Source organism: Choloepus didactylus, chromosome 19 (genome assembly GCF_015220235.1).
Source record: "Choloepus didactylus isolate mChoDid1 chromosome 19, mChoDid1.pri, whole genome shotgun sequence".
Classification (NCBI taxonomy): domain Eukaryota; kingdom Metazoa; phylum Chordata; class Mammalia; order Pilosa; family Megalonychidae; genus Choloepus; species Choloepus didactylus.
This window is the reverse complement of record NC_051325.1, coordinates 15,045,548-15,065,192: the sequence shown is the minus strand read 5'-3', so window position 1 is coordinate 15,065,192 and position 19,645 is coordinate 15,045,548. Positions and strand designations below refer to the sequence as shown.

The window sequence follows — 19,645 nt, the reverse complement described above, 5'->3', positions numbered from 1 at the left end:
TGCTGTGGGAGCCTGCAGTATGGAGGATCTCAGGGGGGATGAGGGAAGGCTGCCTGGAGGAGGGGCTTTCCCCTGGTAGCAGCGGGGAGCTATGTCACAGCTTGCACAGGGTTATCCACCTTTGCCTCCAAGTTGCACAACAAGTCCTGCCTTTTTTCTCCCGACTACCATGGTAGACTCTGCATTTGGGGCCAGTTTTGGCTCTTGGCTCGTGCCCTTGAACATGGTGTTTTGGCTAATCTCTTGTTTTCAAGGTCACCCTTACTGGGGGTCAGCCAGCCTGCTTTCTGACCAGCCCCCAGGAGAAGCTGATGCTCTGGTCATCACCTCTCTGAGCAGTGAGTCCCCTGAGCAAACGGGGGGTCCCCCAAGGCTGGGGAGCCCCAAGGACAGGGGGCCCTGAGGACAGGGAACCCCAAGGATATGAGCCCAAGCAGTGGGAGTCCCGAGGACAGTCCTGTGGAAGTGTCTGGAATTTGGCCTGGGCTCCTTTCTCCCATCCTCCCCTCTGAATGAAAGAGGGGCCCATCTGAAGGACTGAAAAACCTCAGCTCCCAATGTGGTTCTCTCCTTGGACTGGCGACCTAGTGCCTCGTCACAGGGAGAACATTTGAATGCGGTGTGAAGGCGGCTGCTTGTAATTGCCGGAGCTGAATTGGACACACGAGAGCGTGGAGGGTGGGGGGCTCGGGGAGAACTTGACCGCGTGCAGCCGCTCTGTCAGTTCCCCTCACCGCTTGACATGGTGGATCAGTGTCTCGAGAAGAGAAGTTTGAACTGGAGCCCACTGCTCCCCGCAGCTTGGAGTTTCCTCTGGCCGTCTTCGCCAGATCCTCCCTGTTCTGGAGGTTTGGGGACAGTGGAGGGAAACCGGAGCACAGTCCCTTTAGATTGCACCTGCTTGCCCTCCTGGAGGGTAGGGCGAGCTCGCTTTGGTGGGGTGCACACTTCTCCGCAATTTGTGCTCCTTCCCAAGGACCAAGAAAAATGCAGAGAGAAGCTCTGGTTTCAGTCGGAAAATCCATCTGAAAAGTCCACATTTCAAAAGCGGGGGGATCCAATTCTCCTCACTTCTTCACTCCCTAGAGGGGGAGAATCACCAGGCTCATGAGATTCTCGGGGGCTGGGGTCAGGAACCACCCCTTGGAGACGGTGCTGAGAAGAGGGGACAGCTTTGCCCCTGCTCCCCGGAGCCTGCAGAGCGTGTCTTGCAGCTTATGCAAGCCCACCTCCGACCCTGGTCTGCGTGTGCAGAGCGGAGCCAGCTGTGTAAACGGCAGAGTGGGGTATTTATAGCCTGGGCTAGCAGCTCTGCTCCAGCCCCGGGAACCGCAGGGTCCAGTCCTGGCCGCCGGTTGGCTCTGTTTCCTGTGCCGTTAACCGAATTTTCTGGACATTCTTCAGTGTCACGTTAGCCATTCGTAGACTCAGTTTCCTCATCTGCAAATGGGGTCAGTTCTCAGGGTTCTCTGGGTGATTCAGAATGGAGACACTGGCCATCCCAGTTTAAAAAAAAAATAAACCATAAAAAGCAGGCAGTGTTTGCAGTATTCTGGTTCACGTGCCCCCTCAAAGCTTCCCTGGGGCTCCCCCAGCTCCTGGGACAAGATAGATGCAAACCTGGACTTGGCGATCAGGTCTGGGCTTGAGTCCCTGCCCAGCCACTCAACCCCATCAGCAACACCTGCAAAATGGGGTCAGTGCTATCTGCCTTGCAGGCTGCTAAACGGATGGAGTGAGATGGGGCAGGGAGGGTCCTTGGTACAGGTGAGGAGCCTAAACGGTGAGGGTGGCGACTGCACAGGTGTCTGAAGAAATTAATCTCCTCTGTTGCCAAGCAGACGGTCCCACCTTCTGCTAGGCCTGGGCCAGGTATCTGGGAAGGTTTGGAAGCTCCCTGTGGCAAGGTTGCACCCAGGAGAAAGGGTCTTAGCTTCAGGGTGAAGGCTGTGAGCTGGGGCTGTTTGTAATGGACACCCAAGGAAATCCATTCTTGGTATCAGAAATCCTTGGGCTCTGCAAGCCCCGGCCCCTAAGAGGAGGGGAGAGAGCACAGGGGAGAGGGGGAGCACACAGCTCTGTAATGGAAACTTGGCACCCAGCCTCCACTTTCCTTCCTCCCTTAGTGCACGGGGCTGAGAGCTCTGCCCCCTCCCCTTCAGCAGACACCATGTGCTCTCCCCACTGGCCGCCCCAGTCCCCCCCTTTTGGAGCCTGCAGTCCTCCAGGCTGCCTCTGCTGTGACATGTGACATGTGAACCTGCTGTCTCCCCTCGCCTCCCCCAACCCCTCCCCTGACTAATTAGGCCAACATGCAACTTTCAGGGCCTGGGAGATGAGGAGCCAAGAATGCGGTGGATGGGGACCAAGTGTTTTTGTTGACATTGCTCAAGTGCAGCTTCGCGGAGCCGTGTCTTTGTGTCTTTGCAAAGCAGAGAAGTCTGACGAAGTGGGGGAGATGAGAGCAAGGGAAGAGCAGGGAGGACACCGAGCGAGACCCTCTTTCTAAAGCCCCTTTGCCTTCCCTGTCTTCCAGACCTTCCTGGCTGCCCTCCTTCTGCCCCTCCCCCCTAAATACAAGAAGATCCATGTCCATGGCTACAGGGCCAGCTTAGTCTCTAGGAAATTAACTCTTAGCAGAGCATCATGCATGGAGTGGGTTTTTAGAACCAGGTTATTCTTTCATGTATGATGCTTTTGCAGGGTGATGGTCATGCCTCACTGCTAGTAGTTTCTGAGAAAACATCTTTCTTTGAAATAGGTCCAAGGAGACTGTGTCTTCATTTTTAACCTATTATAAGGTGCAAGCTACATTATTGCTCTACCTCGCTATAGCTGAAAAAATTTATCTAGGATGGAGTTCATTCTTTCTGGGGATCTACCAAGAATTTGGCCTTTGGAGTTACCAGATCTGGGTTCAAATCCGCTTTCTGCCACTTGCTCATTGTGTGACCTTTGGAAAGTTAATTAACCTCTCTGTGCTTCAATTTCCTTATTTGCAAATGGAGTTAATGATTTCATATAGGACTATCAGGAAGATGAAACGTGAAGAATAGAAAGTTGTTTCACATAAAAAGCCCTCAGTAAATGGAAGCCAGGGTAACTATTACCTGGTAGTGGAGGTGGCCTGAGATTGACCCTGATCTTAGGCAAATCAGTTCTGTTCTACTCTTGACATATTTATTCCAAAGATAAGTTGACCCTAGAACCAACTGCCTCTTCCTATGTCACCAGGAATTTTGCGAGGACAAATGACATGGGTGTAATGTCACACTTAGTTCTCATTGGGAAGGAAATGAATGCAATGTCTTGCTCTCTTCACTGTTACTTTCAGACTCTGGTCTCTGCACGTTCTATCAGTGGTCAGTGGTCAAATATATCTTTGTTGAGATAAAAGTTAGTAGGCTTTTAGAGGTGCTGCTTTAATAGTTTCTAATTCCTGAAGATACTGAATCGCTATGTAAAAAAAATCGTCTAATTTTCTGCTACAATAACTGGCTTTATTTTTCTCTCTCTCAATTGGTATCAGCTTTTCTCTCAGAATTACAGAACCATGGAAACTTGGCTTGAAAGAGAGCTTTGGAAGCCGTTGGAAGGGGCACTGTTGCTTCTTTCTTTGTGAATCTTTGGGGCTTCTGAACATTGGGATTGCAGTACCCAAAAGCACTTTTCTTTGACCCAGACTATGAGAAGAGTTGAATGGTGAATCTGTTAGCACATTAGCAAGATTCTGCCTTGGGATATCTTGAAGGGTGGCAGATCTGTTAGTGATCTCCTCACATCAGGCTGTCCTTTCTCTTTAGCACACTGGCCAGGCCAACTTCTGGCGTGTGTATCTCATTGCCCAAGGCCTTTCTTGAGCCACCAGAGTCCACTTTCATTACCCATGTGGCAGGTTGGAAGTGCTGGGGAATTATTAATCCTGGGAAGAGCCTTCAACCGTTGGCAGACCAGTTGGAGAGGGTAACTCCCAAGCCTCTCTCACTCCTTGGATGTCTGACTTGCATGTCCTTGCTGGCCTCCACGATCCCCCCCAGTGTGATCAAGCTTCAGTTGCCCATTTTGGAAACAACTGGCGTGAAACACACTGTTTATTGGTTGGCTCCTCTTCCCCACCCCACTTCTTTATTATCCTACTGTTGCTCCCTGGAATCCCCTCCCAGATCAACTCCTCGCACTTGAATCCTTGCTTCAGGGGAAGGTTCTGGGAGAGCCCAGCCCAAGTCAAGGGGATGTTTCTCATGTCTGCCCACTTAGATCCTTTACAATAGGATGGTGTTATAGTCACATTTTATGGCTGATTGTTGGATTTTAAGGCCACTGACTTTATTGTTTCTTCATTAGCTTTTGACTTTTTTTTTTCTCTGCTTGTTATCATTCTTAATCATAAAAATGAACCATTTGGGTTGACCAAACCACAAAATTCCTTGCTTTAACCTTGAATTATCTGTGGTACTATCCTCACAATTTTGGCTAAACTGGCATGTGGCTACCATGTAGGTGTTTGTATTTCAGAGTTTAAAATTGTTCTTTATTCTAGTCAGACTCCACAGTCTACATTTTTTGAGGGGGGAAAAAAAAACAAAACAAAACCCAGGGATTGTCCTGATCAGTAGGCATTAATTGTAATTAGATATCTGGGTAATTATACACCTGGGGACAGGACCTACAGTTGACTGAGGAGGAGCGCAAGGCCTGTTGGCTTAGGTGAGATGCCCACAAGCATCGTGATCTCCAGTAACTTCCAGGAGTCCTGCTCTATCCTTCCACAAAGCAGGAATAATTCTTTTGACATGTATGTCCTCAGTGCCTGCTCCACGCCGCGCAAGTGATTGGGCCTCGGAGGGGCCCCCGTAGACCAAGCAGACAGTGTCCCCGCGTCCCCTCTGGATTCCCAAGTGGTGTCATGATCAAATTTGATGACGAAAGTGAAATCGTTCGGGAAACTGCAAATCACCATAGAAACGGGGGAATGCATATGATGACCATCGGCTCTTCATGTGCTGTTTCAGAACGCCACGCCAGTGGGGCCGGGCGTCATCCCTTACGGTATCACCTTCATCCTACAGCCTCTGGTAAAGGCCACTGGACCCGAGAATCAGGCCCTTGTCTCCTATTTAGATCAGTTTTCTGAGCACAGCATCTCTGGACACTCCAGAGGCACCCATTGCCTCATGTCACATCTTTCTTTACTGTCAAGCCATCTTTCCTTGCCATCTCTACCTCCACTGACCCCCTGATGTTTGGCTCTACCAGTCATTTCTCTGCCGTTGCCTTACCTCACTTGTCCACAGTGGTAAAGGCTGCGCTTACTTGAAATTCTCTTTCTGCTTGCCTTCCCCTTGTTCTTTTCCTTCCTGCCATGATACTTTGTTGAATTATTTTACCATGCTTGCTCTCTAAAGTATTGATGGGTTCTGCAAGACTTCTTGTTCCATCCCTTTCTTTTTAGTCCTCTCTGGGAGGACCCATCCAAACGTACGTCCCATGCTCTTCCCTGCTTGCTTCGGAATCTCCTAATGCTCTGTGTGGCTTAGCTCTTCTTTCTTGAGGGTCTCTACCCACATTCATGCAGTATATCTGCCTTTCAGTGCCCCACAGACACATTCAGCTTGTTCAAAGAGAACGCACTATGTTCTCCCCTCTAACCCTCCAATGTGTTTTTCAGTCTCTGCGCTCTCTTTTCTAGCACTCCCATCCCCACAATCATCTCAGCCAGAAATCTGAGCATTGTTCTAGAATATTCCCTTATACTCACTCCCCTGACATGGGCTGAGTGATCTACTTATTCCTAGTTCATGCCTTCATGCCTTGTTTGTTGAAAACTTCCTTTGTGTGTGGCACCCACTGGGCTAGGCTCCAGGAGCACTGAAACGGTGTCTTTGTTGGGGTAACCCCCCAAAAGCAGATCCTGAGCCAGTATTCAATTGCAGGTGGTTCATTTGGGAGGGAGCTCAAGGAAATTAAGTAGGAAGTTGACAGTTGTGTGCTGGAGCCACCTGTGCTGCCTTGGTTGGAGCTAATTGTATCCATTTCTTCCCAATTCTGCATTCAGTGAGGTCACGGTGGTAGCTTGGAATTGGCCATGATGGGAGTATTTACACCACAGAAATTGGCCAATGGCTATAAATCACCCTCCCCCAAACCCTGAGAAGCCTTTTGTTAAGCATTGACCAGCATGGCATTGGGAACAGGGAATTGAGACAGGGAGCAGATGACTGCCAATAAAGTGTGCTTTACCAAATGAGTGCATCTTAGTCGACTGGTGCTTAATCCCCCTGGGGAAAACTCTGGAAGCCAGTTATAGAATACACACCTCAAAGTCATCTCACTCAATGGTTGGTTTACATATACCAGTTCCATCAGCCATTGTTTGAGGTCTACCTCTGTTGGTCAAAAGAGAATCCAGAAGCTGGAGGAAGCCTCCAGGCAGTTAGAGGCAGAAGGGGTGAGCTGCAATGGTAAGGCCTAGAAGATATAGGCAAGATTGAGCAGATGTTGACTGAAGCACCAGCATTAGTGAGCACTCAGTCCTTTCTGCTGTTGGTGATGTGCAGTTGTTGTCTTTTTCTCCCCAGAGATTGACCTCATGGACCTCATAGGGGAAGACAGAAAGTGGATGGTGGGGAGGAAGCTAATGCAGGTGAACGAAACTCTGACTTCAGAAGATGCAGGACTCCGAGGCAGCAAGAACTGCACTGAACCAGGTAACGGGCGGCTGCATGCTGGGCAGTGGCCAACATCTTCTCCGGTTACGGGGGAGGAAGAAACTGGGTACCATGATTTGTCTTTGAGTTCTAACCTGGAGAGACTTCAAGAACATTTAGGGCAAGTTTTCAGGAAACTCAAGGGTGTGATCCCAAGGGATTATGTAAAGTGTATTTCTGCCTCTATGTTTTTTCCTAATGGGGTTGGGGAAAAGGTAAGTCAAAGTCAGTGGTGCCTCTGATTCCATCCTGATGTCAGACGTGGAGACCGGTGCTAACAAGTGGGAAACTGAGTCTGGGGTAGGATTGGGGGGGTGGATGTTCTGTGGCCATCCTCACTTTGATCCTGGAATCTTCTCTGGTGGGTTTCTAATCAGGAGCCTTGTTTCTGTCACGGTAAAAAGACAAAAGGTTGGATCAGATCCTCATCTAGGATGTTGACCTTCTCAGAAGAAGTGAATATTCATTTATCAGTTGTTGTATTTGATATTGATTGTGCCTTTCCTCAGAAAAATATGTGGAACATTCCATCTTTGATATTACTGAACTGAAAAAGAAAACAAAATACAAATGGAATCAAGGGGACAGGGAATTACAGGGATTCAGCTTACCCAGGCCTCATGGAAATGGCAAGTATCCTCGGGACTGAGGAACTTCCTGGTAATTTAGACCAGGGTCTACAAACATTTTCTGTAAAGGGCCAGAAAATAAATATTTTAGGCTCTATAGGCTACAGTATGTATGTATAGCATAGTCTTCTTATTCTAATTGTTTTTCAACAACTCTTTAAAATTTTTAAAAGCATTCTTAGTTTATGGGCTGTATGAAAACTGTCCATCGATGGATTTAGCCTGTGGGCTGTAGTTGGCAGACCCTGGCTTAGACTTTGAAGCTCTTTGTTCCTTGCCTGGTAGAGGAACTTGGGCCTTGTGTGTGCTCCAGTTAAGGGCCCGGAAGCCTGACAGCATGTGGAACCTTCATCCAGAGGCCTGGTTCATTTTTAGTGTCATCTGGGAAGTACAGAAACAACCTCCATTGCAGTACAAAGACTCGTAGACCTTTGAGTCCAGGAGTGTTTCATGAACTTGTGTGTCTGCTCTTTTTGGGGGAGGTGGGTAGAAATGCCCAACTGCACCATGCTGAGAATTTTAACAATCATCTCCCAAGAAACGCTTGAAAGAATTAAAAATAGATATCACCCCCCCCCCAACAGAAACAAAAACAAAAACAAATCCAAAGTAATTTATATTCCCCAAGGTGAAGAAGTCAGTGGTTACTGCAATTGCTATTAAATGCTCACAAAGAACATTCTTGAAGGCTAGCAAAGCACATAGACAGTCCCATGTATATTCTGAGAAATGTGGATTCACCAAGGCTTGGCCTGGAAGAGTGTAACGGGTGGCACAGTAATTTCTGTGCTGAGAAATCTTGCCTGGTGATCTGATGTGGTAGCCAAATTTTTCTCAGTGTCTTTCTAAATCCAATAGGCAGATGGTGTACGGGGTCATAGAAGGCAGGGCATACGGTATTAGAGATCACTGACATCCCCTCTTGTATGGGAAGGAGTGGCGTCAGACACTACCTGGTGGCCTGTGTTTGGGTGGTGAGCTGCACTGGCTGTTGGGTTCAGCCCCATGCAGGGCCAGCGGTGATGGGGGCCTTTTTGTTCTCTCTTGTGGGGTTGTGTTTTGGGGGAAGGTGGGGTGGTTTCTCTGGGAGGGGCATTGCTCCCTGTATGAGGACGTGCCTTTCTCCGGGGATGGATGTAGAAGAATACAGCACATTACATCCCATTGCAAAAGAAGAAATGACTCAGCCACACAAGGTAGAAAAGCAAATGTCCAGGTCAGTAAAAAGAACATAAACCCAGTGCCTGCTGGTGTTGGCAAGGATGGCCTGGGGAAAGGGAGGAGAAGGAAGGCTTCGGAGGAAATTGGGAGGAAGTGAAAAAGAGCTTGGTCATGGGCTGCGTAGAGCTGGTTCAGAAAGAGTATGGAACCAGCAGGAACGTTCTTGATTTCCTCATTTGTTGACTTTATTTCTGGGGTCCTTGACTCTGAACCAAATTCTATAGGGAAAACAGTCAATGCCCGAGACAGGAAGGATTCTGCTCAAATCCTAATACATCGAGAGCTGGCTCAGAGCCTGCATCCTTCACCAAGTCTTCTCTAGCCACCCCAGATCATAGCCACTGTTTTCCAAGTGTGTATGGTTCAAAAATGTCTGTAATGCCATTCTCCAATATGGACATTCAATGCCTATTTAAAGTCAAATTAATTCAAATGAAATAAAGTTTAAAATTTAGATTCTCAGTTTCATTAGCCACATTTCAGATACCCAATAGCCACACATGGGTAGTGGCTACTGTGTCAGACAAAGCACAGATCCAGAGAAAATTCCTGTTATCACAGAAAGTTCTATGGAACAGGCTGGTAAGTAACTTCCGGTTGTCATTGGACATATCTCCTGCCTTTCCTGCTCAATTGCACACTTCTCAAGGACATACAGTGGGTATGTAAATCTTGATAGTTCCACCCCTCCAACCCAGGCCTTGGGGGTCACACTTACCTGGGTTTGAATCCCAGCTCATCTGCTTAGGGGCTGTGGGATCTGGGAAAAATAGCCTCTCTGAGCTTCTCTCTGCTTGTCTATGAAATGGAGATTGTCTTCTGGCCTTTCATGGATGTTGTGAGAATTGCTAATGAAATAATAAAGGCTGCTCAAATGAGTGTTCATATATGGTGGGCTCTGAGACCTCTCTTAGCTGCTGGGGGGCACCCATCTTGCCATTACAGGGGACCACAGTGCAAGATTCCTAGGGCAGTATGTCCCTATGAGAAAGGACAGAGAAGGCACAACTGGTTCTGTCAACAGGCCACATTCCCAGGAAGTCTGAGTCTGATCAGTCAGCCAGCTGGATAGGAAAGCTCAAGTGCCATCTTCTAACACAGACATACTTTGCAGATCTCGCACATGGTGATGAGCACGGAGTCCTCTATTTCAAATAGGAATGCGACCCCAAAATTGCCACCTTCACAAGACCCCAGGTTGCCTCCATGTTCTTGGCATAATCTGTTGGAAGTCGATCTATCAGTCTTGACTACACAGGTACTTTAAGGAAAAAAAAGTAGAGAGCCAAAGCATTCATAAAGTACTGATTAAGAATTAAATTGTTAATAGTTTGTTTTCTCTACCTGTAACTTGAACCTTGAGAGGATTGAGCTGCAATAAACAAGGGTGAGTCCATTCACAAAAGGTTACCTGGTTTCCTATAAGAGGTTTGCAATGGATGTGTCTTTTCTGGGTGAATTGTAGTGGTGTCTGCTCTAAGAACCTTAAATATAGAGGTTAGGAAGTTGGCCATCTTCCCCTTGCCCCTCAAAGATATGATTTTAGTGGTTTGTGGACTAACTCACTTCATATTTTTGTTGACTGTCAGCAGCAGACATGCACTTCCAAAGATGAAAAATCAGGGTTTCCTCCGTGCTTGGGAAGAAAGGATTATTTATGCAGGAACTTGAGTGTTTGGGGAGCATTTGGGGAGCCTGCATGTGCTGTGGCAGGGTGAGTGATGGTGCCAAGATCACAGTCAGAAGTTCATTTGGCTCTTCTCAGAAAATATACCCGGTGCAATCAGCGATGTCACAGGGCTTCTCGGATTGTGTCTTCAGAAACCCTGTCTTTGGATGCTGTTACGATTCAGGGACTGGAGGGAGAGTTTACCTCTATTCTGGTTGTATATCGTGTTTGGGATATTGGACTGGCACGTTCAGTGGCTGTCCATTTTCTCACCTATGAAATGAGACCTTCAACTAATTTATCCCTTCCATCCCTTCCACTGTACAAACCCAGTACTTCCAAGAAATATCAAGAATAGAAATTCACAAAAACTACCATCCCAGCACCCTCTCTTCCCTTAATAACTTCTTTTTGTTTGCCAAATTCCATGTCATATCTCAACCTCTTCCCCTTCCCTCTCTGTCTCCCTCCCTTTCTGTCCCCCAACCCACCTCTCTGAAAAACAGGAGTCCAGAGCACTGTTTGTGGACCAGGGGCAGACCAAGCTGCAGGGTGACCATTAGAAAGTGGAGGTGCTGCAGTGGTTGATGTGGCAATAGCTGAGGTGACACATTCCTAGTATGACAGCTGCTACTTTAAAGACATGTTGCTTTGAACATTTTGGAAATGGTAAGAAAAATAAAAAGATGGCCTTCTTCCCCCTGTCCCTCAAAGATTTTTGGTTTTGGTGGAAATTTGTGATTTTTGTCTCCAGAGCTGTGTGAAAAAGACTGACCTCTGGGCTCCAAATTTTCTGCAATCCCTTCCAGCCCTCTGCAAAATTTTAGGGTTGTTTTCTTAGCCTGACACTGCCGATTTTATCCGATGTCTGAAAACATATTGTTTTTTTGACAAATAACATTTGAAACTGTTTACTCAGATGACCTGTTAAGAGAAATTTAACTTTGAATAAATTCGATCCACGGAAAATTAAGTTAGCTAAATGAAATGTCGAGGGTGGTAGGTAACTCTAGCAGAAATGAATTCCTTGTAATATTTATTTATACACTTCACAGTCTGTCTCTAGAAAAATCTATCATCTTTTGGTTTTGAATTCTTTGATATTTTAAGGAAATGAGCTTTTCCTCAGAGTGCCTCTTTCAAATAATCTTTGGAAGAAGGAAAAAATTTTAAATGACAGGCTTTGGCCTGGGGCTTCGCTCCGAGATCGTTTGAGTTTCCTTTCAGTAAGGGCTCATCTCGCTCCTGCTGCCTGGCTTATTTGGGTCTGAGGTCTCTGAAGATGGGGGAGACCTTCTGGTCTTGTTTTGTGGACCATGCTGAGACTGAGAGGGGCACCAAGCCTGGAGGATGTGCCGGGATTGGGAACCTCCTGGAATCAGGTGTGTAGCAGAATGGCTGGAGACACCATCATCTAAGAGTTATATGAGTGTGAATTGCACTAGGGTGAGAGAAGCCTGCCAAGGGGTCAGTGTGGCCCTAACAGGATAGTGACACTCGGGCACAGACTGGCAAGCAGGGCAAGTGTGCTCAGGATGCAGGCGTGGACAAAGGGCTGGGATCCTACTATTTTGGGGTTTCAGCCATGCTTTAGGGTTGGCTGGTTTAAAAATCACAGGGTTGGGCATGACCAATCTACAGAGCATGAAAGGTCCAACTTTCTCCTCTTTTACCTGAAAAAAAAACCGAGCTCCAGAGGGGATAAGTGACCTGCCGAAGGTCACTGGGCTTGTCAGAAGCAACTCCACAAAGATCTTAATACCTATTGATAATTGAAAAATTAAGAGTTTTGGAAGTCCCAGGGTCTAGAGCAGTGTTTGTCCAATAGAAATATGATGCAAGCTACAAATATATTTGTAAATTTTTTAGTACTCATGTTAAAGATGAAAAAGAAACAGGCGAGGTTAATTTTAATGATATATTTTGCTTAACTGAATATATCCAAAATATTAGGAATGCCAGATTTCAACCACCTTGGCATGGTTATCATTGGCAAGAAGTAAATTAAAAAAAAAAAGTCTTAAAATCCATGCACTATTTAACTAGCTCACATAACTTGCATTAACTTTTCTCTGCAGTTATAATTTTCCTAACAGTTCAAGTAATAGCTGCTGACGTTCTTAAGTAGAACACATTAGAAAGGAATGTGACCTGCTTTTTATTTTGTATCAAATTCTTAATTAGATAGGTGAGAGGAGCTCCTGTAATGGAGGAGTCCCCCAGATTTAGGGGTTTAGCACAATAGAACTTCATAACTTTCTCAAGTAAAATTCTGATCCATGATTGGTCCTGATGGAAGAGGTGGCAGGCATAGACTCAGGAACCTTCCGCCTTGTGGCTCCCCCATCCTCAAACTTGACTTCTAAAGTCACCATGTTTCTTCACCTTAGGGGAAAAGCATGGAGGATTGTGTCATCTCTGCTCACATTCCATTGGCCAGAGTCCGTCACATGACAACATCTAACTGCAAGGGAGGCTGGGAAATGTCTTTAGCAGAGAGCTCAGGAAGAAAACAGATTTCGTGAAGAGCTAGCCAGTCTCTGCCATATTTATTTTCCCCCAAACTTGTTTCTTTTTGCAAAAACAAATTTCTAAACTTCTCTTTATGCTTATCTTTTTACGAAAGCAACAAACTCCCATTATAGAAAAATCAAAACTCAAACTTACATCTTCAAAATCTGCCTTTAGCTCTTGGCTTGATTGTCACGATTCTCTCCTGATCAAGATGACAAGATCTGATTCTCATTTTACTTTGAGAGAGTCACAAGTGAGGTGGGAATTGTTACACTTGTGATCATTTGCAAATTGATTCTTTTCTTTGTCAATATGAGAACTATGGGAAAAATAATGAATGTTTGAGTAGAGGTGAAGTCTCTGGGCAACAGCATGGAAAGAACTTGGGTTCATTTGGGAAGAAATTCCAAATCCCAGTTCCATCAGTTGCTACCCATGTGGCCCCCAAGTGAGTTTCCTGAATTCTTTGAACCTCATTTGCATCATCTGTAAAGTACAAGTTGAGATGCCCACTGCACGGGGTGGTGGTAATCATTGAATGAAGGAAGTTTTGTCAGACAATTGGGACCTAAGTCATAATAGGTTCTTAATAAATTGTTTATTATTGTTATCTTCATTATCAAAAATATGATGGAGGACAGACTGATGGTGATCGTTTACAGAGACTTTACCATCCTGCCAGCACATTAGAACATCGTGGGATTGGTAAGATTGTTTTAAGTGTGAATAGGTTAGTTATTGTAGTTCAGCAACAATGCAGTGTTCTTAGAAGTTGAGTTATGCACAGAAGACAGGTAGAGGTGTTAACTAGTAGACTTCTGACTAATGTGGTTTTCTAGCCCAAGAGGCCTCTGTAGGCAAACAGGACAAAATCGGGAGTAAAGGGTTTTCTACTTTACACTAACAAAGTGTCAGCAGGAAAGATCCAGACACTATTCATTTCTTCTAGCTTTGACATTCCTTGAGAACTTCTTTATTGAGCTCCTCTTTAAAACCCTGGTCTTTAAAGCAGCCCAGACAGCCTAATCCAGTGAAGGGTGCCTGGAAGTTTCCAGAGACACAGGTAAGGGATGATAAACTCTGCTCTTTGATTTGAAACTTTCACGGACTTGTCTGTTTGCAAAGCGTTTTAGACTTTTCAAAGCGTTTTCATGTTCATTAGCTCACCGGAACATGTTTGACCCTTAGCAGATACTTTAAGGTTGGTAACAACTAGCATTATGATGCCCAATTGATAAATATGGGAGACACTGAGGCCAAGGAAAGTTGAGTTAAAGAGTTGAGAATTAGTAGAGTCATAAATATGGAGAGGAGTTTAGGTGTTATGGATTCACATGGCTTCCAAACGCTGCTCCTCCAAGCCTGGGCTCAGCTGACCAAGACCCTTGGCCAAATCTGGGCCATTACATGTTTTTAAAAATAAAGTTTTATTGGAACACAGCCACACACATTCACCTATGTATTGTCTTTGGTTGCTTTTGCTCTATGAAGACAGAGTTGGGTAGTTGCAACACAGACCACAGGGCTCACAAAGCCTAAAATATTTATTCTCTGGCGCATTATAGAAACATTCATCACCCCCTGCTCTAGCCCCTGGGGCTGGTGCCTCAGGGTGCCCTGGAGGGGAGGTTGAGTCAGGAGTGACACCCCCAAGTTCCCCTCTGCTCTCCCTGCCCCTCCCCATGGTGCCTGTGCCGTATTAAATATTTTTAATATCACCCTTCGTCTGGGAGTCTGTGATTCAGGCACACACCCCCACCCTTCTCCCCACAAACTCATGGAGACACACAATAAAAAACCACCAGAGGCGGGGCAAGATGGCAGACTGGTGAGCTGTATGTTTTAGTTACTCCTCCAGGAAAGTAGGTAAAAAGCCAGGAACTGCGTGGACTGGACACCACAGAGCAATCTGTCTTTGGGCATACTTCATACAACACTCATGAAAACGTGGAACTGCTGAGATCACCGAAATCTGTAAGTTTTTGCGGCCAGGGGACCCGCGCCCCTCCCTGCCAGGCTCAGTCCCGGGGGAGGAGGGGCTGTCAGCTCCAGGAAGGAGAAGGGAGAATTGCAGTGGCTGCTCTCATCGGAAACTCATTCTACTGATTCAAACTCCAACCATAGATAGACTGAGGCCAGACACCAGAGACTCTGAGAGCAGCCAGCCCAGCAGAGAGGAGACGGGCATAGAAGGAAAACAACACGAGAAGCTCCAAAGTAAAAGCAGAGGATTTTTGGAGTTCTGGTGAACACAGAAAGGGGAAGGGCGGAGATCAGGCCTTGAGGCGCATATGCAAATCCCGAAGCAAGGCTGATCTCTCTGCCCAGGGCACCTTTCCTTAATGGCCCTGGTTGCTTTGTCTATTAGCATTTCAATAACCCATTATATCTCTGTGGTGGGCCGTTTTTTTTTTTTTTTTTTTTTTTTTTTTTTTTTTTTTTTAAATCCTTTTTGCTTTTTCTAAAACAATTACTCTAAGAAGCTCAATACAGAAAGCTTCAAAGAATTGAAATTTGGGCACGTCAAGTCAAGAGCAGAAATAAGAGAGCTCTGAGACAAAAGGCAATAATCCAGTGGCTGAGAAAATTCACTAAACAACACAACTTCCCAAGAAAAGGGGGGTGTCCGCTCACAGCCACCATCCTGGTGGACAGGAAACACTCCTGCCCATCGCCAGCCCCATAGCCCAGAGCTGCCCCAGACAACCCAGTGTGACGGAAGTGCTTCAAATAACAGGCACACACCACAAAACTGGGCGTGGACATTAGCCTTCCCTGCAACCTCAGCTGAATGTCCCAGAGCTGGGAAGGGGGAGCAGTGTGAATTAACAGAGCCCCATTCAGCCATCATTTGAGCAGACTGGGAGCCTCCCAACACAGCCCAGCAGCCCAGAACTGCCCTGGGGGGACGGCACTCACCTGTGACATAGCACAGTCATCCCTCAACAGAGGACCCGGGGTGCACAGCCTGGAAGAGGGGCCCACTTGCAAGTCTCAGGAGCCATACGCCAATACCAAAGACTTGTGGGTCAGTGGCAGAGACAAACTGTGGCAGGACTGAACTGAAGGATTAGACTATTGCAGTAGCTTTAAAACTCTAGGATCATCAGGGAGATTTGATTGTTAGGGCCACCCCCCCTCCCCGACTGCCCAGAAACACGCCCCACATACAGGGCAGGCAACACCAACTACACACGCAAGCTTGGGACACCAATTGGGCCCCACAAGACTCACTCCCCCACTCACCAAAAAGGCTAAGCAGGGGAGATCTGGCTTGTGGAGAACAGGTGGCTCGTGGACGCCACCTGCTGGTTAGTTAGAGAAAGTGTACTCCACGAAGCTGTAGATCTGATAAATTAGAGATAAGGACTTCAACTGGTCTACAAACCCTAAAAGAACCCTATCAAGGACAGCAAATGCCACGAGGCCAAAAACAACAGAAAATTATAAAGCATATGAAAAAACCAGACGATATGGATAACCAAAGCCCAAGCACCCAAATCAAAAGACCAGAAGAGACACACCTAGAGCAGCTACTCAAAGAACTAAAGATGAACAATGAGACCCTAGTACGGGATATGAAGGAAATCAAGAAGACCCTAGAAGAGCATAAAGAAGACATTGCAAGACTAAATAAAAAATGGATGATCTTATGGAAATTAAAGAAACTGTTGACCAAATTAAAAAGATTCTGGACACTCATAGTACAAGACTAGAGGAAGTTGAACAACGAATCAGTGACCTGGAAGATGACAGAATGGAAAATGAAAGCATAAAAGAAAGAATGGGGAAAAAAATTGAAAAACTCGAAATGGACCTCAGGGATATGATAGATAATATGAAGCGTCCGAATATAAGACTCATTGGTGTCCCAGAAGGGGAAGAAAAGGGTAAAGGTCTAGGAAGAGTATTCAAAGAAATTGTTGGGGAAAACTTCCCAAATCTTCTAAACAACATAAATACACAAATCATAAATGCTCAGCGAACTCCAAATAGAATAAATCCAAAAAAACCCACTCCGAGACATATACTGATCACACTGTCAAACATAGAAGAGAAGGAGCAAGTTCTGAAAGCAGCAAGAGAAAAGCAATTCACCACATACAAAGGAAACAGCATAAGACTAAGTAGTGACTACTCAGCACCCACCATGGAGGCGAGAAGGCAATGGCACGATATATTTAAAATTCTGAGAGAGAGGAATTTCCAGCCAAGAATACTTTATCCAGCAAAGCTCTCCTTCAAATTTGAGGGAGAGCTTAAATTTTTCACAGACAAAGAAATGCTGAGAGAATTTGCTAACAAGAGACCTGCCCTACTGGAGATACTAAAGGGAGCCCTACAGACAGAGAAACAAAGACAGGACAGAGAGACTTGGAGAAAGGTTCAGTACTAAAGAGATTCGGTATGGGTACAATAAAGGATATTAATAGAGAGAGGGAAAAATATGGCAAACATAATCCAAAGGATAAGATGGCCGATTCAAGAAATGCCTTCACGGTTTTAACGTTGAATGTAAATGGATTAAACTCCCCAATTAAAAGATATAGATTCGCAGAATGGATCAAAAAAAATGAACCATCAATATGTTGCATACAAGAGACTCATCTTAGACACAGGGACACAAAGAAATTGAAAGTGAAAGGATGGAAAAAAATATTTCATGCAAGCTACAGCCAAAAGAAAGCAGGTGTAGCAATATTAATCTCAGATAAAATAGACTTCAAATGCAGGGATGTTTTGAGAGACAAAGAAGGCCACTACATACTAATAAAAGGGGCAATTCAGCAAGAAGAAATAACAATCGTAAATGTCTATGCACCCAATCAAGGTGCCACAAAATACATGAGAGAAACATTGGCAAAACTAAAGGAAGCAATTGATGTTTCCACAATAATTGTGGGAGACTTCAACACATCACTCTCTCCTATAGATAGATCAACCAGACAGAAGACCAATAAGGAAATTGAAAACCTAAACAATCTGATAAATGAATTAGATTTAACAGACATCTACAGGACATTACATCCCAAATCACCAGGATACACATACTTTTCTAGTGCTCACGGAACTTTCTCCAGAATAGATCATATGCTGGGACATAAAACAAGCCTCAATAAATTTAAAAAGATTGAAATCATTCAAAGCACATTCTCTGACCACAATGGAATACAATTAGAAGTCAATAACCATCAGAGACTTAGAAAATTCACAAATACCTGGAGGTTAAACAACACACTCCTAAACAATCAGTGGGTTAAAGAAGAAATAGCAAGAGAAATTGCTAAATATATAGAGACGAATGAAAATGAGAACACAACATACCAAAACCTATGGGATGCAGCAAAAGCAGTGCTAAGGGGGAAATTTATAGCACTAAACGCATATATTAAAAAGGAAGAAAGAGCCAAAATCAAAGAACTAATGGATCAACTGAAGAAGCTAGAAAATGAACAGCAAACCAATCCTAAACCAAGTAGAAGAAAAGAAATAACAAGGATTAAAGCAGAAATAAATGACATAGAGAACAAAAAAACAATAGAAAGGATAAATATCACCAAAAGTTGGTTCTTTGAGAAGATCAACAAGATTGACAAGCCCCTAGCTAGACTGACAAAATCAAAAAGAGAGAAGACCCATATAAACAAAATAATGAATGAAAAAGGTGACATAACTGCAGATCCTGAAGAAATTAAAAAAATTATAAGAGGATATTATGAACAACTGTATGGCAACAAACTGGATAATGTAGAAGAAATGGACAATTTCCTGGAAACATATGAACAACCTAGACTGACCAGAGAAGAAATAGAAGACCTCAACCAACCCATCACAAGCAAAGAGATCCAATCAGTCATCAAAAATCTTCCCACAAATAAATGCCCAGGGCCAGATGGCTTCACAGGGGAATTCTACCAAACTTTCCAGAAAGAACTGACACCAATCTTACTCAAACTCTTTCAAAACATTGAAAAAAATGGAACACTACCTAACTCATTTTATGAAGCTAACATCAATCTAATACCAAAACCAGGCAAAGATGCTACAAAAAAGGAAAACTACCGGCCAATCTCCCTAATGAATATAGATGCAAAAATCCTCAACAAAATACTTGCAAATCGAATCCAAAGACACATTAAAAAAATCATACACCATGACCAAGTGGGGTTCATTCCAGGCATGCAAGGATGGTTCAACATCAGAAAAACAATCAATGTATTACAACACATTAAAAACTCGAAAGGGAAAAATCAATTGATCATCTCAATAGATGCTGAAAAAGCATTTGACAAAATCCAACATCCCTTTTTGATAAAAACACTTCAAAAGGTAGGAATTGAAGGAAACTTCCTCAACATGATAAAGAGCATATATGAAAAACCCACAGCCAGCATAGTACTCAATGGTGAGAGACTGAAAGCCTTCCCTCTAGGATCAGGAACAAGACAAGGATGCCCGCTGTCACCACTGTTATTCAACATTGTGCTGGAAGTGCTAGCCAGGGCAATCCGGCAAGACAAAGAAATAAAAGGCATCCAAATTGGAAAAGAAGAAGTAAAACTGTCATTGTTTGCAGATGATATGATCTTATATCTAGAAAACCCTGAGAAATCAACGATACACCTACTAGAGCTAATAAACAAATTTAGCAAAGTAGCGGGATACAAGATTAATGCACATAAGTCAGTAATGTTTCTATATGCTAGAAATGAACAAACTGAAGAGACACTCAAGAAAAAGATACCATTTTCAATAGCAACTAAAAAAATCAAGTACCTAGGAATCAACTTAACCAAAGATGTAAAAGACCTATACAAAGAAAACTACATAACTCTACTAAAAGAAATAGAAGGGGACCTTAAAAGATGGAAAAATATTCCATGTTCATGGATAGGAAGGCTAAA

At 44.7% G+C, this 19,645-nt stretch overlaps 1 protein-coding gene across 2 annotated transcripts in view; it reads left to right on the top strand.

Moving 5' to 3' along the window:
- The window catches only part of SLC24A3 (solute carrier family 24 member 3), a 561,375-nt gene that overhangs the window by 63,610 nt on the left and 478,120 nt on the right, over positions 1 to 19,645 (top strand). The window contains exon 2 of one of the 2 annotated variants that reach the window (XM_037811900.1): positions 6,579 to 6,707. The exons of the other annotated variant lie outside the window; for it this stretch is intronic. Within the exon in view, the coding sequence (XP_037667828.1) occupies positions 6,579 to 6,707 (129 nt within the window). The remainder of the gene's footprint in view (positions 1 to 6,578; positions 6,708 to 19,645) is intronic. 2 annotated transcript variants of the gene reach the window in all.